The 22,904-nt window shown below is 36.7% G+C and overlaps 4 protein-coding genes across 12 annotated transcripts in view; 2 read left to right on the forward strand and 2 right to left on the reverse strand.

Annotated features, from left to right (window-relative positions):
• Nucleotides 1-6,149, reverse strand: part of kiaa1328 (KIAA1328 ortholog) — a 27,190-nt gene extending 21,041 nt beyond the window's left edge. For 6 of the 7 annotated variants that reach the window (XR_001631137.1, XR_001631134.1, XR_001631136.1 and 3 more), the window contains exons 1-5: nt 6,047-6,149; nt 5,470-5,505; nt 5,100-5,338; nt 4,024-4,124; nt 3,771-3,886 (exon numbers count right to left, since the gene is read on the reverse strand). Coding sequence is in view for 4 of the 7 variants with exons in the window: in XM_016451463.1 (XP_016306949.1) it covers nt 3,771-3,886; nt 4,024-4,124; nt 5,100-5,338; nt 5,470-5,505; nt 6,047-6,101 (547 nt within the window). In the remaining 3 variants the exon portion in view is untranslated. The remainder of the gene's footprint in view (nt 1-3,770; nt 3,887-4,023; nt 4,125-5,099; nt 5,339-5,469; nt 5,506-6,046) is intronic. The other variant, XM_016451455.1, reaches the window with a different exon arrangement.
• Nucleotides 6,150-6,280: 131 nt separating this feature from the next.
• Nucleotides 6,281-8,999, forward strand: tpgs2 (tubulin polyglutamylase complex subunit 2). The gene is made up of 7 exons (XM_016451507.1): nt 6,281-6,442; nt 6,723-6,802; nt 6,891-6,978; nt 7,180-7,311; nt 7,452-7,562; nt 7,678-7,841; nt 8,609-8,999. Exons 1-7 carry the CDS (start codon nt 6,367-6,369, stop codon nt 8,828-8,830), a joined length of 873 nt encoding a protein of 290 aa, XP_016306993.1. The 5' UTR covers nt 6,281-6,366; the 3' UTR covers nt 8,831-8,999.
• Nucleotides 9,000-9,082: 83 nt separating this feature from the next.
• On the reverse strand, nt 9,083-13,287 carry aqp7 (aquaporin 7). The gene is made up of 6 exons (XM_016451495.1): nt 13,160-13,287; nt 11,827-11,953; nt 11,602-11,739; nt 11,374-11,492; nt 10,266-10,483; nt 9,083-9,419 (listed from the first exon to the last, which is right to left on the reverse strand). Exons 1-6 carry the CDS (start codon nt 13,277-13,279, stop codon nt 9,227-9,229), a joined length of 915 nt encoding a protein of 304 aa, XP_016306981.1. The 5' UTR covers nt 13,280-13,287; the 3' UTR covers nt 9,083-9,226.
• Nucleotides 13,288-16,184: 2,897 nt separating this feature from the next.
• On the forward strand, nt 16,185-21,337 carry LOC107662880 (retinol dehydrogenase 12). 3 transcript variants are annotated; one of them, XM_016453005.1, is made up of 7 exons: nt 16,185-16,481; nt 17,343-17,582; nt 17,665-17,754; nt 18,649-18,837; nt 20,075-20,184; nt 20,690-20,862; nt 20,893-21,337. In XM_016453005.1, the coding sequence occupies exons 1-7, from the start codon at nt 16,319-16,321 to the stop codon at nt 20,894-20,896; spliced, it is 969 nt and encodes a 322-aa protein (XP_016308491.1). In that variant the 5' UTR covers nt 16,185-16,318; the 3' UTR covers nt 20,897-21,337. The 3 variants fall into 3 exon arrangements, with proteins under 3 accessions (XP_016308491.1, XP_016308484.1, XP_016308498.1); XM_016452998.1 differs by having other exon boundaries at nt 20,690-21,337; XM_016453012.1 differs by lacking the exon at nt 17,665-17,754 and having other exon boundaries at nt 20,690-21,337.
• The last annotated feature ends 1,567 nt before the right edge of the window (nt 21,338-22,904 follow it).

The raw sequence follows: 22,904 nt of genomic DNA on the forward strand, positions 1-22,904 counted from the left end.
AAAAGAAAAAGAAAACCTTACAGCTGCATGAGTCGTGACTGTCACGTTAGCCTGATGGGACCAAACTCCCTTTGTGATTTTAAAACGTAAGACAGTACCCAGATTTGAAGACTACAGTAAGATTTAACTTCTACTGTTAATAAGATTTTGGTAGGCTACTATTAGATGGATAGCCTAAATGTCCTAATTCAGATGGGCTACCTGTTTTTTTTTTTTTTTTTTTAATGGTATATCAAAAAGTGTATATTTTTTAAATGTGATTGTTGGTACATTTTACCAGTTTTTACCATACTTTCAAAACAAAAATTAAAAAAGGACAATATGCAATATGAAAATAATTGAAGACAAAATGTGTTTTACTGAGAAAAAACAAGATTTGGTTTTTAAAAAGCCTTTTTCCAAAAGGTACATCTGGAAAAAGGGGGGTCGTCTTATATTCGGGCCAATACGGTATATATATATTTATAAACGTAACCCTCTAACACTAGCACTTTTTATTCTATTTCTATTCTACCTACTTTTATTTATTTAAAAAATGACCCTCTAACAGAAGCGTTCTCTATTCTTATTCTATCTACTTGTTTTCTTTTTATTTATTATTTACAAAAAAAAAGACTAACCGGGACTTGTCACAGCACTTACATATTATTGCTCTTTTGTTGGTTTGTTTGCTTCTATTGTCCTCATTTGTAAGTTGCTTTGGATAGAAGCGTCTGCGAAATTACTAAATGTAAATGTAGACGTTCAGATCACAAAAAGTAGGTTCAATGACTTAAACTGACTGTTAAGTCCTTGTTAAGGATGTACCGTAGGTGGAAATATCTAAGCTAAATTCATCTGGTTTATTACTGTAGCTCATTCAAGATCACGGACTGTCTAAAATGAAATGATTCAAGGGGATATCAAATCCTGAGCTGCCAACAAACACTGTCCTTTTCATGACAGCTGGATGTCAAACCACTGTGTAATAGCAGGTATGAAATGAGTAACTGTTCAACAAGGACTCTTACCATAAATAGACCTCTCATTTGTAATGAGAACGGAGAGCCCGTCTCATAGATAGAGCACATCGCATGCAGGCATCTACCTCGCAGCTGACGAGAGGCTTCTGATACTCCGATAGACAGGTTGGGCGTAAACACACATATTAATACATTAACAGAAGGGCGTGCGGGAACGCTCAGCGCCTGGTAATCTGGAGCGACTGGAGCGGGACTGATAAGATTCTCTCCCGCCTGCAGCGCAGGCACCTCTGTTGGCTGCCGGCCAATCAGAGCTCATTCCGAGGGCCTACATCAGGAGAAAAGAAAGCTGCAGGCATGGTGCGTCTCCACCCCCCGTCCAAAAATACACAAAATCAGAGTTTGCATTCGATATTTCAGACAGCCGCTGTCAACATGATTCACTCCCCTGTCAGCCGGCGCAGAAATAAAATAATGAAATCCACCTCGAGGTAGAACAAAATTGTGCCGAGGAGAATATTTTACGGGGCCTCTCGGCCGGATGGTCTGCGTGTGTAGGTTGAGATGTAAATCGATAGGAGGACAGTTCACACGACCGCACGCTTCGATTTAAATAACAGCGAAAGTGACTCACCAAGCCACTGATGATTTGATTATTTATATATCGTGAGACTTTTATTTGCTGCGAGCATGTGGTTTATTACTTCCAATTATTAGTGTGTCTACAAAACTAATTGGTCATAAACAATATGCGAGCAGTGGGTTTGTGATTAAGTGGCATTTCTGTGAGGGTCTAAACCCCACCTAAGCTCATCCCGCTGGGATGCACGGATCCAGAACTAGTCAAACAAACTATTACAAAAGGACTTGTGCTCCTCTGATCCATCCGCGGCGTTCGGAAAAACGACCATGCAAACTTCAATAAGATTAATGATATTGATGAATGCATTCAACTTCTTCTGCGTCTTGATGTGAATTCCTTGTGAAGAACAAAGATTGCGAGTTTCTCTGTAATAGAATCTACCGCTCAGAGACGTGGTGTAGAATGCCAAAGACAGGCTTGAGAAAATTCTAATTTCATTCTGTACATGAGCTTCAAATTCTTCCTACACACAGAATGTAACTTGTAATTTTTCCCCCCTCCGACGGGGATATTTCCTCTTGATAATCGCAATCCTGGCAGATGAGATGGAGACGATGCGAGCAATTATTCTACACAGACCCTCATAACTCAGTTTGTCTTTTTGCACCCTTCTTACCCTTTAAGAACAGCTCAGTGGGCCAGCATCTGTCTGATACCTTTAGAGACCATCCTGTCTCCGCAGGGGGCTTTCATAGAGTTTGTCTTGCACTACAATCTCTTTTTAATGGAGTTTTGAATTTTAGTGGAAATGCCAGGCCGTGGAGCCAAAGTGCATTTAATTGAGTTGAGCTTGCCTAATTTCTGAGCTCGCCTGCCAAATCTGCAATTTAGCAGCCTGCGATTGCTCTTCGTATTTCACAGTGTTGGGTGAAACTGATGGTTCGCCATGTCTTTTGACCAGAGCAAGATCACCAAAGCTGGCAGAACCACAAGGAAAAAAAGGAAGCATCCAAACTGTGCGAAGTTTGTGATGTGCCAGTCGGATGACAGGTTGGCATGAGAAGAAACCCACACCGTTCCCAGTGGTCGTGTAATTGGTGCCAGCTCTTTCAATTTCAAACGAAAATTAAAAGCATTTCAACCCAAACCAAGGACGGGTTTGGTCCCTGAGCTCAAAAACTGGCATCTAAAATAGTAAATATTAAACGTAACAGTGTGAATGCTCCTTGTTCATTTGTCTGTTACATTTCACACAATCACTGCTGCAAATAAAGTCTATTTCATCTTCAATGAAAAGATTCAATATTAGTGTCGTCCAATGTGGCACATAATGCCAAAGAAAGTGAATGTTCACTCCTTCAAATGTAATTCAAAAATCGTCTCAATGACGTCCTGTGGGTTATATTGCCCCTACACCAGTCACGACGAAACTGAACACAGATCCCATGCTTAGACAACACTGCCCCCTGTCAGTCTAATTTACAAAGCAGTCCTTCACCTTCTTCAGACTGGTATGAGTCAACACATTGTGAATTACCCTGCCATTCAAATTACACTACCATTCCCTGCCATACAAATTACACTACCATTCAAAAGTATCAGTAAGATTTTTTTAAAGGAATTAATACTTTTATCCAGTGAGGACGCATTAAATTGATCAAAAGTGACAGCAAAGACATTTATAATGTTACAAAAGACTTCTATTTCAAATAAATGCTATTCACCATTTTTTCCACAAAAATATTAAGCAGCACAAATGGTTTCAACCTTAAAAATAATAAAAGATGTTTCTGGAGCAATCAGCTTATTAGAATGATTTCTGAAAGATTATGTGATTGGAGTAATGGCTGCTGAAAATTCAGCTTTGCCATCAAATTAATACATTTAAAAATATTAAAATAGAAAACAGCTATTTTAAATTCTAATAATGTCTCACAATATTACTGTTTTACTGTATTTTTAATCAAATAAATGTAGCCATGGTGAGCACAAGAGGACTTTTGAACAGTAGTGTATTAATCAAATAATTTGAAACTCACATAACCATAAATGTGTATGATCCCTGAAAATTTCCCACATTTATAAATTGTTTGCCATTAAAATGTAATCAGTGTTAATTTGGCGCGATTGATGACAGCATTTAATTTACACGAAAGCAAAGCCTAAAACTTAAACTCGACCAGAACATTCTTACCGGGAAGCTTGTACTTGGTGTAAAAGGATACTTTCTCTTTCTTGTATGATGAGTTGGTTTTGTTGCTCTAGCTGTTGGATTTTTTTCTCAAACGTCTCTTGTTCATCCCTGAGTTTCTGAACAGACTCATCTTTTTCTTCACTAACTCTGAAAAGAAACACAGACAAAACAGATCAGATACACAGCTGTATAACCATGCACAGAAAATCACATTGGCTTGAGGGCTACTGTAATCATTCATTCAGTCTAAAAAGTATCAGATCACTATAATGAGAAGGCTTTACCTGGCCAGCTCCTGGATGAGATTGGCAATCCGACGCTTGTCCTCTGGGCAGAGATCCTTCAATGATGGCTTACTTTTGGCTTGAGCAGCGCTGAAGAGAGGCTACAGTCCAGAACAGACACTTTTAAATTTTATTTCCACACATCTATAAAACACACATTTCTGAAGATTTTATGTACAAATCAAATGAACAAAACTGGTTATATTCTTAGTACCTCCTAAAAATAACCATGTGAATTAACGACTGCCAAAGAGAATTAGCACTTCCTGAAGGAAATATCAGTTCATGCAAGGTGATGTTCGATAAAGACAAAATTGCATATGCAAATATTAACATAACAAGAGTATATGCAAAACAACACATTGTCTAAATCTACTAGTTGACCTGTTGATCTGTCTTATTGAAGCAATTAATTATTAAGCTGGTTTCAGGGGTACCCAAAATTTTATGCACAAAATGTCTGAAATCTAAAGCAATTCAATAATTCAGACACACTTGCCTGTTTCTAGTGAGTTCAAAAAACTTTTGATCTAAAGGCCGGACAGATAAAAAAATGTAGACAAATATAATACAAAATGAATTCCTACATTTATTTTAATTAGCTATTTTTAAGTTGTTGCTGGAGTGGACATTGAAGAAAAATCAGTCAAAAAGTGTCCAACATACATTCAATTATAGGTCAAATAATAGATATTTCTGAATTTATTAAACATATTTTGGTCACTACTCACTACATAATTTTCATACCATCATTTGGCTTCATAGTTTCATAGTTTTTAAAAGTGTATTATTTAACATGTGGAAAATAGCAATAGTACAGAATAAACTTTTGATTGCAATGTATGTTACATGATTAGATGATTAGATTTTAAATGTCAGTTTTAAAATGTGGATTTTCATTTGATTTTAGCATAAGTATATACAGTCTCTACTTCAGCTGTGTCATGCCACACTGGCATTGTTGTTTTTATTTCAAGACAACGATAATTGGCAAATGATGACAAGTTTGCATCCCTGCAGACAACTGAGGCACTTCACCTCACATACGCTGTAAATATTAATTTTTCAATGCCTACCTGAGCTAAAGTGAGAGAAGGCAGGTCCGGTTCTGGTGCAGGTGTAGTGGTTTTGGATTTGGCTACAACAGAAGGCAGCTTCTGATCTGAAGCTTTACCCACCATCATCTCAGCACTTTGCACTGCTGAATGCAATCCTGTTATTTTCCTACTTTTATCCATGCCGCTAGCTCTTCTTTTTATCTTTCCCTCTGTATTATTTGCAGACCCAACCTTCAGACCGGCATTCTTGCTCATCCCTAAGAGAGGATGGGAGTGACAGTTTTGAAATGTCAAACATGAGTTGTCAGAATGATGAACAAGTCGTGATATTTTAGTATTTGACAGTATCAGTCTAAAACATTGAAAATGACATAAATCCAAGTCTCACCTGTAATAAAAACCATGGGCTGCTCTTCATCTGATTCTAAGCAAGTTAAAGAAAACACAACATGCCTACTATAAAAAATAAGTCTATCAGCTAACGGTCTAAAAATATTGAAGAGAATAAGACTGCAGCATTAATCCAGAATTACTCCAATATACGTGGTAAAATGTTAAGTGGTAGTTAGGCTTATGTGATACTACTGTAATGCATTGTTATGTATGTTTACGCATTTTACTGTAGTACTGAAGCAGTATATTATTGTCTAGTACATTTCAGAGAAGTATACTTGTAACGTTACATTGAAAAACGCTTACAGTTCCACTGCACTACGTTTCTTTCTAATAAAATTAATTAAATTCAGTACAGTAAATGTATTGTCACGACAACTGCAGCTTTATGTACTAAAACTAGAGTTCGGTTAAGCTGACAATGAAAATCCGCTAATAAGCTATTAGCCTCCCTTCTCTCATAAACACAGACCACGGTACACGGTTGACCTTTAATGCTTGCTAAATCATAATAATATAACTAATTTAAACAGACTCATTGAACAAAAACACGAAAAAAAATGTAAGGATACTGTCATGAATCCAGTAAAATCCATTGCCATTTGCGCCCTCAGCAACAGACGCCATACTGAAACAACCGCCACTTCCAGATTATGCGCAGGAGCTCCTCCTCTTTTTCATCTCTGGTGAGTGTCATTGGATAACATTCACTTGCCGCACCCGTCTATCTAGGATACTATTGGTCAAATTACTCATCTGTCATATTCTCAGCCAATAGAAGAGGAGAACCTCAGTGTTTTGGTTCTGCGCGCTTGGTAACCTCAGCAGCATCCGTCGGTGTGACAATGCAGCACGCGAATCAATGGCATAGAAGTATTTGTGTTATTTTGGAATGGAGGAGGTAAAAGATGACAAGACATGCAAGGGGTTTGTAGACAGACTCACCCTCGGTATTATTCGGGTTTTGGGTGAGTGGACAATGCTTAATATTATTAATTATAAACCGCATCCTAGGCTGCATGGTCTCCCGGGTTGTTTTGGTTTTAGGTGGTCAGGATGGGAGGCCAGCCAAGAGCAACAAACAAAGCACCTTTTAGGGTGGATAAATATGTTTGTTTTCTTCGTTAAAGTTGCTCATGCAAACCAGGTCAATTATCAATGCCCAAACTGAGATTAATTTCTTATTTAATGGTTGATTTATTATTTTTGCTTACGCGTATATGTGCATTGCATTCATGTGTTTGACAGAGAACCTCCCAGGTGTGCTGGATGTACGATTTGTAGAGAAACCCCCTGCAGAAAAGCGATGCCTTCTCTCCTGGGAGCAGGTATGGAGGAATTTCAGTTTACCAGAGAAGATTCTCAAAGCAAAGCTGGGTATGTTTACATCAGGTGTGCTTTTCCTGTGTTTGCCAGAAAAACAACTGTGCTTTGCCGGAAGATCTAAGAGATTTCTATCTCACAACAGATGGCTTCATGCTTGCCTGGAACAACAAGCTGGAAGGTGAGCACCCTTAAACATGCACTGATCTCTTAAACCCATTATAGTTTGGATCAACTGTAAACGATGGTGTTTAATAATGTATCCCTATTATGCTGCTTCTTCAAATCTGATCAGTGTTTTCCTTCACATAATTTTCTGATTCCATATTGTAGTTAAGCTTAAAAAAAAATTGAGTAAATTTATATGCTTTGTGTCTTACAGATGAAGTGGTTCCAGTGGGTTGCATGATGATCAGCAGTGTTGCTCAGTTACGCCCCCTGATTCAGTCAAATGTATATTCCCTCCCCAATGCACCTACTTTAGCTGATCTAGACTTCGATGATGACTTAGAGGGTGATATTTTCTTACATCTTTAGGCATTTTTCTGGTATAGCGTAATGTCTTTGCATGCCAAAATTTAATGCATGTAAAATTTGCATGAATTATACATCTGATTTTTAAAATTTGTACCTAAGAGTCTTTTCTGTTTTTAGAATCAGATGGCCCTGAAAAACCTCATTTTGATTCTCGTAGCCGCATCTTTGAGCTGGACCCCTGCAATGGTAATGGCAAAGTTTGCCTTGTTTACAAGAATTGCACTTCAGGTGATTATGCATCCCACAATGAATCCAGAAAGATATAAAGAGATGGCATACAAAAAGGTTTCATATCATTTTAATTTACCATCTGGCCCTGTGTCTGCTGGCCCGTTCTGTGTAGGTGTAATGGCCCAGCAGTGTGAGGTGTGGTTCTTGGACCGATCACTTTTCTGGCACTATCTCACCCCTTCCTTCACTGCCTACTACCGGCTTATGATCACTCATCTGGGGCTGCCGGAGTGGCAGTATAATTTCACTCCGTATGGCCCCAGCCCACAAGCTAAGGTCAGCATTATCTATTCAGCTCTATCTAAACAGAAGATTTGAGTGACTATTTTTAGTATTTTTTATTTTATTCATATCTATACAATGTTTTAAAACATTTATATTTTTATACATTTATTCTTTTAACACATTTATATTCAGATACAATATATATTGATACAAAATTTTGATTTTTTTTTTTTTTTTTTACAGCCAGAACAAATTAAATTAAAGTAGATATGTATATTTTTTCTGTTAAAAACTGTTGACTTTGGCTTCTTTTGGCTTATTTTATTATGGATATTTTATTTATATCATATATATATATTTGAAGTCTCTTATGCTCACCAGTGCTGATTTCTTTTTGTAGAAAAAATAGAGTAAAAACAGTAATATAGTGAAATATTAATACAATATTTAAAATAAGTATTTTCTATTTTAATATATTTTAAAATGTAATTTATTTGTGTGATGGCAAAGCTGAATGTTTAGAATTCATTACTTCAGTCTTTAGTGTCACATGATCCTTCAGAAATCATTCTAATATGCTAACCCATGAAAAGAACAGCATTTATTTCAAATATAAATCTATTGTAACCATACAAATGTCTTTACTGTCACTTTTTATCAATTTGAATGTGTCCTTGCTGAATAAAAATATTAATTCTTTAAAAAAAAAAAACTCTTACTGACCCCAAACTTTTAAATGGTGTGTATGTGCACAGTTTCAGTATGTAATCTACTGCTACAAACTGATTTAAAACTCTCCTTTGATTTCCTTGATGAAGCAATGGGCCGCCCTCTACCAACCCCTGACGTTCCATGGTGACTCTCATTCTGATACGGCCGGTGAACCTCTACTGAACAAACTGGACCCAGCCAAGGCGTTCCGTGGCAAGGCCAAGCCACCCACTCCCAAGAAGAAGCAGGCAGCACAGGTCCCAGCGAGCGGCGGGAGCACAGCAAAAGCACAGGGAGTCTCAGGGAGACACAGTGTGACTAAACGATGACCCCAGTGTCCCAAAAAATGCCCATGGAATGTTCTCATACAGGCATGTTGATTGTACTTTATGCTCATGCTGGGCATTTAACCTCACGCAAGCTGCTTAATTTCATCTGTTGATGCCCACGAGTCTGTATATGTACACAATATTTATTAAAGATCAAAGATGGAACAATCCTGAGATTCATCAATAGCTTATTCCTCTATAACCCAGAAGTTATTAGTACACACTAGACTGAAAAAGTTGGCTTGAGAAATGCAACCCATAGGCTTTTCGACTGGCATCCATGTCTCATGTTATGCCTGTAAACATCCAGGTGTCCCCAGTGGAAATGTCTGTTTTCTTCTTTGGTCCCTGTATTATCCTTGGTCCTTAAATTAAGCAGGTCTGCGAGTGAAACTCTCAGACAGACATCTCTGTACTGCTATTCTTGCACTTTTCCAGAGGAACACATTCAGGATCTTCTGCAGACTGTGTCTTAGTGCTCTTAAGATCAGGGTGGTGTAGCTCTACAAATGCTTCGTAGATTAAAGCCCCAGTCACTCCACCAATAAAGGGGGCCACCAAAGGTACCCACCACCAGCCATTGCCGGCCCTGTAAATAAGTTGAGACAACACTTGAATTATATTTAATCAAATTATGCTGTTATGTTACTAAAGTCGATAAATAATAAGTTGATTTAAATAAGTAATAATGTAAAATTAAAACAATAAATGATACGGTGGTATGCATTTTGGCATTATGTATTATTTTTCTTTTTAAATAATTTGAATAATGATGTAAAAGTAATAGATCATTTTTATTTTTATTTAATTACTATGTTTAGTTACTTTAAACTATTTTAAAATAATTTTATTTTTACATGAAATTATGGTAATAGTAAATAATGCCTCAAGTTCAAGCATAGTACTTAAAATATATATTTTTTTCCTTTTACAGATCTGATCTGATAATTGTGATTTTTTTTCTATTGTCAGCTTTTGAGCAAAATCATAATGAATGGTTTCAGTTCTTAATCAATGTATGATTAAGTAATGTAAAAAATATATATATATGTTATTCATATCATTATGCTATTTATTTTAATACTACATTATTATTTTATTTTTTATGTTTTATTTTATTTATTACATTGAAACATTTATAATTATTGAAGTACATAACTTTATTTTGAGTTATAGTAAATCATTTACCAAGTTCAGGTCAGACATGCTACTGAAAATATTTTCCAGTTACAGATCTGATTTGATAATTGTGACTATTCCTGTTATCAACTTTTCAGCAAAACATAATGAAAGGTTTCAAGTCAGGCATATCAGGAATTCAAACCACAAGTTACAGGGGTAGTGACTGAAAAAAAAACGAGGTGTTACAAATCATTAACCCTGACTGAAATACACACGTTAAAGAGTTTCATAGCTTGATTTTGTATTTATTCACCTGAAAACCTCCATGCCCCAACCTGCCATCAGTGTGAAGACTCTCGGCCCTAGATCTCGTGTTGGATTGATGGCATAGCCGCTGTTGCTCCCCAGAGAGACACCAATGAGGAGCACCAGGAGCCCCACACCCACAGGCTCACCTCCAGGCAGGACCGGCTGGTTTCTCTGGTCTGCCAGAGCCATCAGACACAGCAACAGCATGGCAGTGCCCAGAACCTGATTCAGAGATGTTAAAATATAAAGTTTTTAAAGAAATAGTCCACCCAAAAATGAAAATTTGATGAACATATGCTCACCCTCAGGCCATCCCAGATGAAGATGAGTTTGTTTCTTCACTGAAACAGTTTTGAAAAATTGAAACATTACATCACTTACTCACCAATGGATCCTCTGCAGTGAATGGGTGCCGTCAGAATGAGAGTCCAAACAGCTGATAAAAACATCACAATAATCCACAAGTAATCCACACGGCCCTTGTAAAGTGAAAAGCTGCATGTTTGTAAAAAACAAATCCAAATATAAAAAAAATCAATCCACTGTTGTCCTCTCATCTAAATGCACTGACAGGTTTCTTTAGAACTGTTTTGGATTGTTTTCACTTGTAAAATGCTTGATCTGTGCATATTTCTCATATTTTGCATATTTCAAACAACATTTTTTTACTGGAGAAAGCAATATTAAGGATAGAGGACTTTGAGCCGGAAGCGATGGTTTGAAGTTAAAAATGTCTTGATGGATTTGTTTGTTACAAACATGCAGCTTTTCACTTCATAAGACGTTAATTGATGGACTGGAGTCGTGTGGGTTTCTTGTGGATTATAGTGATGTTTTTATCAGCTGTTTGGACTCTCATTCTGATGGCACCCATTCACTGCAGATGATCCGCTGGTGGTGAGCAAGTAATGTAATGCTACGTTTCTCCAAATCTGTTCCGATAAAGAAACATCTTGGATGGCTGAGGGTGAGTATTTTGTATTTTGTGATAAATACAAAATCAATGATTTTTAGCATATTTTCATTTTTGGGTGAACTATCCTTATACACTATCATGTTTTTGGTTCATATCATAGTTAATTATGGAGCATTTATATTAATTTTCAGAATACCTGATCAAAGAATCCAGTGTAGATTGAGATGTAAGGTGCTGGATATGTAGCGAAGATCCCAGCTGTTGCTTTGGGGCCCGACACAGTGAAATTGCCCCCACAGTAATGATGTATAGCATCTATAAAGCACAGCACAGATGTGAGCGAAGAAACCTTGTGGCAATTTATTTGACCTACTCCAACACTAAGAACAAAAATAACTCCAGAAGAAGATGAGTATTTGCTCACCATAATAAAGTAAAAAAATGGTCCCAGCAGCAAGGAAGGAACCCAGAAACTGGGCAAAAACATACAGTGGGAACATCTTCCAGCGCAAACGGCCAAACACGCACATTGTGAATGAAACAGCTGCATTCATATGAGCTCCTATGTGATAGAGTAAAACATATTGCATGATTATTTGTCATTATGGAAAACAGTGAACTCTGACCTTTGGGGTCAAGAGGGTCTCACCTGAAACTTTTCCACCAACATGCACACCCATAGCCACACTCAGCCCAAAGCCTACATTTATGCTGAAATACCCTCCAAAAACACCATTTCCTGTGACCACTTGTGCAACAGTGCCAAGGCCAAACACCTGGAATTCAAAAACAGAGTCTGTCTGATAATTCATAGATGCAGCAATTATAGGAAAATAAACCCTGGTGTAAAGCTTATTTCATGGCTACTTATCAAATAAATAAATACATTGACATGAAGGATTGATTTTAGTTGGGCATGTATAGAGGCCATGATGACACAGAAACAAGGTAATTGTAGTTAACATTTTTGTTATTGGAAATAAAATTAAAATGAGTTTTAGTAATGGACATTTTTAACCCCTTCAGGGGTGGAGAAAAGTGTTTCTTCCCCTAATCGTGAAACTATTGGGAAACGTGTTTGGAAACAATAAACGTTTTTGAAGTTCCTTTTGCTACTAGCACAGAAATGACACACTTTACCTTTAATTTCACAATAAAAATGACTGACATTTAAAAAATAGCAAAAACTATTAAAATGTAAAAAAGCACATAACACATAAACGATGAAAATAAATATTCAATGAAAAACTAAATGAAATGATTCAGCTGAATGAAAATTAGAAATGTTGCTTTGGCAACTAACTGAAATATGTTTAAATTGAAGCAATAACTGGAAATAAATCAAATCTAAAACTGAAATAAAAAGTAATAAATCTTAAATAATAATTTTAAATAGAACAAAAAAAAATACAAATTACAAGAACATGTAACAAAACGACTAAAAATGGAACTAAAATTTTAAATAAAAGCTAATTCATAATATTAATCAAAACTATAATTGTATACTGAATATAGAACATTATTAGGTTTGCATAGGTTTTCTCAATTACTGGTCAGTTACATAGCATTGCTATTGGTCAAGTGTTTTGCATTGATTTCACCTGGCAATAATGGAAAAAGTATGTCAAGCCAATCTTTCTAAGAATAGAATTTATGTAGCACATGGTCTGACCTCAATCACCAGTGCCGTGTCAGACAACTGACTACTCATGCAAACTCATGTGGGCATGTGATCCAAAGCATTACAATGACAAGTACACAATGCTCTATGAAGACTTCATGAATGAATGAATAATTCAATGAACTGATACAATGAAAAAGAAATCATCAGTAAAATACTAAACAGTAATATTCTATTTAACTGTCTTCCAAGCTTGGCATCATTACATGCTGACAATTATTCACATCTTTATGCACTGAAAATGCTAATCATTCACTATTAAGCAGAATAATGAATTCTGACAAAATGAACAACCTCTTACCATCATGATGAACGTGCAGAGGGTCTCTGCCAGGACCACTCGAATGCATTCATTTTTTATCTTCAACCTGGAGACTACAGTAGGTGCCATATGGCCTTGTATCCTACTACCATCCTCCATTATGCTAACTTCCTGTTTCATTTCCCCTCGCTCTTTTTCTGTAGAAATCTATGTTATGACTATGTCAGACTCTTCGAATGGATTGTACTGTAGTGTTTGTCAGTTTGTCAGCAATGTCTATTTATATGAAGTCTTCGCCCCTCCCATTCCTCACACATGTACCCTCTGGTAACCTTGGGTATTGGGAGGGGGACAGGAAATAGACAAGAAACACACACTGACAGCAGTATCATGAGTTGTTTAAACTTTCAAATGTTCCATCAGTATCAATTACAGATAAGATTATCCTGCAATATATTATATATATGAACTGATATGTTCTTACAGTAACACGAATAATTCACTTGAACTTTAAATTGTGTATGTGCATGCAAACTGTGATTTTAAACATACAGTTTCTCAATTGTGGTACAAGGTCTCAGCTTTAATTAAAAGTTTTAACTGATACGTGTAGCTATTGTTAAATAAACTTGAACAATCAAAAAAAATTAATAAATAAGTAATTATTACTGAATGGTTTACTCTACACTAATAATATGCTCTCATCAGTATTTACAAGAAGAAGTTTTCAAAGTTTATCTCTTACTGATTTTTACTGTGGAATGTAGGAACTAGTGGTAAGAGATAAACAGGTAATAGCTGACCAAAGTGCAAGCAAAAGTTTATATTATACAAGTATAATAATTGTTAATATTTTGAATTTTTATTACATTTTATTATTTAATTTTCTCATTTTTTACGTTTTTCTTTTTTAAAACTATTTTTAAATAATTTAAAATAATTTTATTTCAGTTTTAGTTTAACTTTTAGTTCAGTTAGTACTTCAATTTAAAAAAAATTTAATTAGTTGCAAGGCAAGTGTAGGTTTTAGACTAAGATTTTCAGTTAATATTCATATTTTTCTTTATTTCAGCTTTACTTCGATGATCACAGTTGTTTTTAACAGTTTTTGATTGAGTTAACGATAACAACACTGATTATAATAGTTAGTATGCCAGTTGCAATATGGAGACATTAGCTACTTTATTTTTTTACTGTTACGATTATGGTGAAGTCTGTCATTTCTGTGCCGGTACATATTCACCAAAAGGAAATGTAAAAGTATTGTTTCCAAACACGTTTCTCAAAATTTTTCCCATTAGGATGTGAAATAGGCCTATTCTTCTCGACACTTGAATGGGTTAAAATGTATTTACATCGATTGCTAAAACTGAGGAAGGTATTATTTAGGCTTTTATGTGACCTGCGTCTGTCTGTGGTTGTAAGAGCTGTTCTGCATCTGGTGTGCTGAGATAGTGACTCTGCGCTTCACGACCACATGACCCTCTGAGACACAAACACACCACACACACTCTCACACACACTACAAGGCCACCAGTTTGATCTAACATGGCCCAAGGTATGTTTTATTACAGTAATAATATGTTCTTTTTTGGCCAATTATGTACTTGAGAAATCTAATTGTTATGTATCATATATTTAGCGTTTTACTATGGAAGATCATTTCTCTGTATATTTAATATTACATGATTTAGTAAGTATGACTTAAGAACTACAGTACAACCACTGAAAGGAACCTGTATAATAATTTCCTCAGCAAAGATAAGGAGCCGATAAGGCATGTGATAGCAGGCCGCTGGCCTTTGCCCCTGCATATGTGGGTAAATTATATAAAAAAAAATTTTTTTTTTTTTAAAAAGCTGCATGAATGATTTTTTCAAGAGTGCATAAGAGCCATTGAAATGGAAAAAAAAAAGTTGTTATTTTTATGTGTCAATGAGGTCACAATACACTCTCCTCAAAAGGGATAGTTCACCAAAAAATGCAAATTCTGTCAGATGATATTTTGAAGAATGTGGGTAACCAAACAGTTGTTGGTCCCCATTGACTTCCATATGGAAGAAATAAAAAATACTATGGAAGTCAATGGGGACCAGTGTTTGGTTACCGATATTTTTCAAAATATATTTTGTGTTCAGAAAACTGCAGGTTAGGAACAGCTTGAGGGTGACAGCTTGATCATGACAAAAAAAAAATTTGGGGTGAACTATCCCTTTAAGGATAAAGTGTGTTTATGCTACTTTAAATGTCTATTTGTGTCTGTGCCTCTATTGTGTCTGTGATCCTGCTGTGGAGAAAAAGTGACAATGATATCAGCTTCATATCTTTGCTTTGCGTATTTCATTAGGTCATGGAAATCTGAAGTTTTTACATTGTGTGAAGGGGAATAAATATTTTCTCACAGCTTCCTCAGCTTCCTGATCATCAGTCCTGGGTTTTGGCCTTGACCTGCAGCATGTCCATAAGCGGTTTATGGAATAAAAGCCAGTATAAACCAGTTTTATCTAATTTTTCCTAGGAATTTCTATGCTGTTTGTTCAGAAGAATGCTGAACACAGCAGAAAAGGAAATCTGAGGTACAACCAGTGTTGGGGGTAACGCATTACAAGTAACGCGAGTTACGTAATCAGATTACCAAATCACCTCAGGCAACTTAACCTAACGTACCTGCCAATATTGTGTCTAAAGTTACCCAAGTTGTTTAAAAGTTACTCGAAGTTACTCAAGTTACTCAATTTTAACTTCTTGACTTCATTGAACTGGTGTATTAGAAGCTATATCACGACTCATGCCGCCTCCTTAATGGAATAACATCTTATTGGGTATTTGGGTCACCAGTTGGTGTTTCCTTACATGCTTTATGAATTCATAAATTAAAAAAACTTTTCTAGGGGATTTATGTTATTTTGGTCACATAAGTATGGTACACATCTGTCTGTCTGTCTGTCCTAATGTCATTTTAGCTTCTTCTATTCCCGTACCAGCATTTATCTGCCGGTAAGTGAATCGCAACATCAAGACTCAAGTCTGTGTTTACTCTTAAGTGAATGACGGGAATAGTCTTAAACTATGCTTTTATAGTCTTTGCCCTGTGCGCGCGCAGTGAGCAGTCGTGCAAGGGTCACTCGGATAATGCTTTAACACATTGTCTCTATTAAGTAAACCGAGGATTTCAGCGGAGGCACGCAGACTTGATAAATGAACTGGGAGTGGAGTGACATTTATTCCCATCCGTTATGGATGGTTTCAACGACGATCCTGGCCATAATTGCGCGCGCGCAGCGGAAAGCATTGTGGAACCCGCGCGCTTGTCCCGTGAAGTTAAACGGAAAAACTGCAGTCGTCACGGGAGCTAACACGGGTGAGAATCAAAATGAATGATATTTGAATGCATGGTGGTGAGCAAATAAACGCTTGGGTATAATTACGGAAGACCCTTTTTACACAGAAGACGAGTGACACATATCCATGATGAAACTAGCCTACAAATATTGTGACGAAAAAATTTCGAGTTCAAGACATGTTCCGTGTATATAAAACCTAAACTTGTTTGTTGTTTATTTAGTCGTGGAACCACTCCGTCTTGCTAAAACTGGTTAGCAAACAGGCTTGTGATAATCTGTACCAGATGTTTTACATTTGTTGCGTCTGGAGTGACTGGTTTAGGTCATGGTGTTCACAAACGAAAAATGTCATTGTTCAGTCAGTGGTTGAATGTTTAGGTAATTTGGCTCAGCTGTTTCTTCGGAGAATTTTGAAAAAAAAAAATACAAATAAAATAGAGAAATAGAATAGAGAATATAGGATATATGAACAGAAACAAATGAGACAGGGTGAATTCAGGTGAGGTGGGACGCTTTTTGCAATTGAGGTGACTGGGGAAAATGTAACAAATATAAATGGGTATACATTTATTATAAAACGATTCTGTATAGAATTGCTCAAATAATATACAGTTTTGGAGAAATTCGATTAAAAAATGTTTGGGGTTATATTTAAATATCTTTTGTTATTGGGATTGTTCTTTCCTGTGGGTACATGGCATATGAAAGTAGGAGCTTAATTTAAGTTTGATATGATGATGATAAAAGATAAGATATAGTTTAAACAGATTTGGCGTATATTGTATTGCATAAAGTCATACATAATTCTGTTAAGTCATAATTGCTCACTTTCTTATTCCCTACTACTGCTGTGTCATTCACCTCTTGTTATCTCCTAGGTATTGGGAAGTTCATTGCCCTGGACTTTGCTCGTCGTGGGGCGCAGGTGATCCTGGCATGTCGGAGCGAGGCTCGTGGGACTGCAGCGCTGCAAGAAATCAGAGAAAGTACTGGGAACCAGAACATACATCTGCGTCTGCTTGACACCTCATCGCTCGACTCTGTCCGAAAGTTTGCAGCACGAATCTTGGAGGAAGAGAAGGAATTACATATCCTGGTCAATAACGCAGGGGCCTCAGGTGGAACGGCCGTCTCTCTCTCTCAATCTCTCATATTTTCATTTATATATCCATACAAACCATGGTTTGTTCACGCCTACAGGCTTACCCAGTAAGATCACTGCAGATGGGTTGGAAATCACTTTTGCAACCAACCACATTGGCCCCTTTCTGCTCACCAGTTTGCTTTTAGGTCAGACAACATTCCCATTGCTAATGCTTTTTTTTTTTTTTCTTTAGATCTTAAAGAAATAGTTCACCCAAAAATGAGAATTTGCTGAAAATTTACTCACCCTCAGGCCATCCAAAATGTTGCTTCATCAGAACAGATTTGGAGAAATTTAGCATCACTTGCTCACCAGTGGATCCTCTGCAGTGAATGAGAGTCCGAACATAAAAACATGATAATAAAAAAAATCACAACGATCCACAAGTAATGCACACAACTCCAGTTCATCGATTAATCTTAATTGAAAAGCTGTGAGGTTGTAAGAAACAAATTCATCATTAAGGCATTTAACTTTAAACCATGGCTTCTAGCCAAAATTTGAGTTCTCTATCTGTAATAATTCTTTCTCTAACGAAAAAGTTCACCACCTGTTGTCCTCTAATCACCTGTTGTACATCAACATCTACCAAAATAGATTTGGCTTGTAAGCAGTGCTTGATTTTGGCATATTACTCTCCTGATTCAGATGAGATGTTCACTGGAGAAAGAAATATTATGGATAGAAGACTCATATTTTAGCCAGAAGCAATGTTTTAACATTAAATTCCTTAATGAGGGATTTATTTACTACAAACACACAGCTTTTCACTTCATAAGATCATAATTGATGGACTGGAGTGGTGTGGATTACTTGTGGATTATTGTGATGTTTTGTTCAGCTGTTTGGACTCTCATTCTGACGGCACCCATTGACTGCAGAGGATCCATTGGAGAGCAAGTGATGTAATGCTAAATTTCTCTAAATCTGTTCTGGTGAAGAAACAAACTCATTTACATCTTGGATAGCCTGGATAAACTATTCCTTTGAAATGACACATCTGGATTCTGGAAGTAAGACTTCTTTTTGTTGTCACACAGACCTTTTGAAGAAATCAGCTCCAGCTCGCATTGTAAATGTTTCGTCTATGAATCACTGGAGGGGTGAGGTAAACTTTGATCATTTCCGTGGTCACAATCTAAATCATGTGATGGATGCTACGTATAACCACACCAAGCTGCACAACGTCATCTGGACCAACGAGTTGGCACGCAGGCTTCAGGGCACAGGTACATGTTCAAACCACAACTCATTATACTGACTGTCTACTGCTGCCATTAAAAATGAGCAGAAAGTCATAATTAGATTTTGATGATTAGATTTGACATCGCCTCATAATTCAGTAATGTGCATAATGCACACTCTTTAAACTCTCTTAGAAATTAATTTGTAAGTGGGTCACACAGGAAAGAAAAAGAAGACATATACAGTAGGAAAGAAAAATCTCAAATGAGACCAGCTCAATTATTTCTTCTTAACATGAGGTGAAATGTAATTAAGCTCATGTAGAGCGTTAGAATGTCTCAAGCTGTGCTCAGATACCAAAGTATGTCTCAGGTTACTTATGTAACCATGGTTCCCTGAGTAGGGAACGAGACACTGCGTCCTCTAGGGGTCGCTATGGGGGACGCCTCGTCGTGACCCGTGTCTGAAGCATACATTGAAAAAACACCAACTCGTTGGCCGGTGACAGCCATGACGTCACTACCGGTGCAACTATAGTATAAATAGGCGCCGGGAGCACACATCATTCACTTCTTCGTCTGAAGCTTGCGTCCGCAGCATGGCAAGAAACCTAGAGGACGCAGTGCCGATTTCCCCCTCGGAGGCATCGCGTGCGTGCTCTTCGCCCAAACAAATAACGCATAGATCGTGTGTGTCATCAGATGTTAAACAACGTCAACACGGATGCACACATCCTTAAACGCTTTGCTAGTGCTCGCCATAATGAGATGAATAGAGATCGCTCTTACCACAGAAATGCACACTTCAAACAAAACAGTCAATGAAGACGAAGAAGAGAATGATGTGTGCTCCCGGCGCCTATTTATACTATAGTCGCACCGGTAGTGACGTCATGGCTGTCGCTGGCCAACGAGTTGGTGTTTTTTCAATGTATGCTTCAGACACGGGTCATGACGAGGTGTCCCCCATAGCGACCCCTAGAGGACGCAGTTCGAAGTTCCCATGAAAGGGAACAGTATATGCAGAGATTTATAGTCAGAGATTTTAATAATAAACTACATTTCTACTCATGACAAAAAAAATCCAGAATTTCTAAATTTCCATGAAGTATTTTGAGATGTGAAAAGAGCACGTCTGACTCCACTGAATGTTTTGAATTTCTTCACAAACAAAAAGGAATTTTATGACTGGAAATTATGTTGAAAAAGGAACATTTAATGTTGGAAAGATGAGAAAGTGCTTCATTTTTTCCATTCAGATCATGGTTTGTGTGTGTTTCAGGCGTGACAGCAAACTCTCTGCATCCGGGTGTAGTTATGACAGACGTAATGAGAAACTACAACTTCATTATCCGATTCCTCTTCAACTTGGTCGGCTTTTTCTTCTTCAAAGTGAGCCCACTATCAATCCAATCACTGTAAACAACATTCAACATTTCACATCAGCAACTGCTTCCTGCCAACTCCTCTGGCTGCACTAGTGCACTAGTTTCCATAGTAGCTGGATAAAATGTGTTAGTGCTTTTCGTTTTGACTGCCATTCTGGAACAAGGTCACAAACACTCCAAAACCTCTGAAGTTCAGCTGTGCAAGGGAGCTAGTCTACATCTTTATGCATCACAGATGTTTATTTGCCTTAAAGGCATAATACCATTGAAGAAAGGAAGATAAACTAGAGAGAATGAGAGTAACAATAGTGATGCTTCACTGAGAAGCAGAAATGGCCAGATTTCCTGGAAGGAGTGAAATTAAAATCTAATCTGGCAACCAAACTAGGTTTCTTAAGTTTCATTTAAACACTAGAAAGGACCCACAAGAGTATACAATATAGGCCTGTAAGAAATATTCAGCAGAATAGTTTGGCTTTATGTGTGTTTATGCATTTTTTCCACCACAGACTGCTGAAGAAGGGTCTTTCAGTCCAATATACTGTGCAGTGTCCGAGGAAGCAGAAGGAATAAGTGGAAAATATTTCAACAGTGACTGTTCCCTGGTCTTGCCAGCTCCTCCTGCCAGAGATCCTGCTCTTGGAGTGAAGGAATATGAGTTTTGTGAGAGACTGACTGCTAAACCTTAAAGAGACAGTTCAAAAATTCTATCATGATTTATTAACCCTCATCCAAACCTGTGTGGATTATTTCTTATGTTTATTTCTTTGCGGATCTTAAAACAGACCAAATTTGCCACATAAGCTGTCCATACGACCCGTGTGCTACATTCCAAGTCTTTTGAAGCTTTATGTGAGAAACCGGCTGAAATTTAACTTTTGCCCAATACTAATTGTTCCATATGCTCACTCGGAGTCAGACACGGATGTTACAGATTGTTGTAATGTTAATCTTTTTGATAGAGCAAAAATATTGTTCAAAACATCTTTGAATGAAGAACATATAAAGACTCATTCTGTCATTAGTTGTCTCTCAAGAGCTTTTACAGGGAGCTGTTCTTTCAGTTGTGATACTTTTGATGTTACCTTCTGCAATGTGCTAGTTAATTATCTCAAACTTATCCAATAAGACAAAGAATAAAGGCTGTTGAAGATAAACTCTTAAAATGTAATGTGAATTCCTGCTTTTCCACTGTAGACACATCTAAAGGTTTTAACAGATGTTCTCTATTGCATAAGAGTTTTGCAATAAAATACCAGCTAAAGCTTCCATAATTGTAAAAGTATGTCCAAATGTAGGCGTGCATCCTGTATAGTTTCCAACCAACATGCTGACTTCCACACAATCTGACACTAAATATAGGACATATTGAAACCACCGTGAACATTTAACTCACACATATACTGTACATATGCTCTATGTCATCCTATACAGTATTGTTCAAAAGTCTGGAGTCAGTATGATTTCTTAAAGAAATTATTTTATTCAGCACGTATGCATTAAGCTGATAGACATATACATCAAAGTTTCCACAAACATAACTAGCGACTAAGACTAGAGTAATTACTGCTGAAAATTCAGATTTGCCATTACAGGAAGAAATGACATTTTAAAATACATTCAAATAATTTTTTTTATTATTTGAAAAAAAAATATTTTAAATTGTATTAATATTTCACAATATTACTGATTTGTGACCCTGGACCACAAAACCAGTCATAAGGGTAAATTGTTTGAAATTGAGATTTATACATCACATGAAAGCTGAATAAATAAGCTTTCCAGTGATGTATGGTTTGTTATGATAGGGCAATATTTGGCTGAGATACAACTATTTGAAAATCTGGAATCTGAGGGTGCAAAAAAATCAAAATACTGAGAAAATTGCCTTTAAAGTTGTACAAATGAAGTTCTTAGCAATGCATATTACTAATCAAAAATTAAGTTTTGATATATTTACAGTAGGAAATTTACCAAATATCTTCATGGAACATGATCTTTACTTAATATCCTAATGATTTTTGGCATAAAGGAAAAATCGATAATTTTGACCCATACAATGTTGTTTTTGGCTATTGCTACAAATATACCCCAGCGACTTAAGACTGGATTTGTGCTCCAGGGTCACATTTTACTGCATTTTGGATCAAATAAATGCAGCCTTGGTGAGCATAAGAGTCTTCTGTAGTGCACATTGCAAGGTTTTGGAGTAAAATTTAAAGCATGATTTTACAATAACCATTTGGTATATTAAATGACAATATTTATTAATCTAGTATTACAGGAAACAAAGTATTTAAATTTAGAGGCAAATTAAGAGTATACAAATTCATTTAGCATGTTGCTTAACAGTTTAAATTCAGATTAAACCAGAGTTACAATATATATATATGACAAGAAACTGAATTTGCATGCAATTTCATTTTATTTTAATTTTATTACATTCATAGACAAAACATGTGTGCTTGCAACAAATGTTGAATCATCAGTCTGCAATAGTCAATGAATGCAGATAAAAATGCCGGTCTTATTTCACTGTCAAAACAGAGCACAAATATTAGCGTGGTCTGTGTATATATGAAAAACAGAAAGAGGTTTTACTGTATGCTCCTTACCGGTCTCTGGCTCTTCTACGATGCTCTGCAGCATCTTACCGAAAGCAGATCCGATCTGGCCCTTTTTAGCAGTCAGCTTCAGCCCTATTTCCACAGGCTGGCCCTTCAG

The sequence above is a fragment of the Sinocyclocheilus anshuiensis genome, unplaced genomic scaffold (assembly GCF_001515605.1).
Source record: "Sinocyclocheilus anshuiensis isolate Anshui unplaced genomic scaffold, SAMN03320099.WGS_v1.1 scaffold457, whole genome shotgun sequence".
NCBI classification, from domain to species: Eukaryota; Metazoa; Chordata; class Actinopteri; order Cypriniformes; family Cyprinidae; genus Sinocyclocheilus; species Sinocyclocheilus anshuiensis.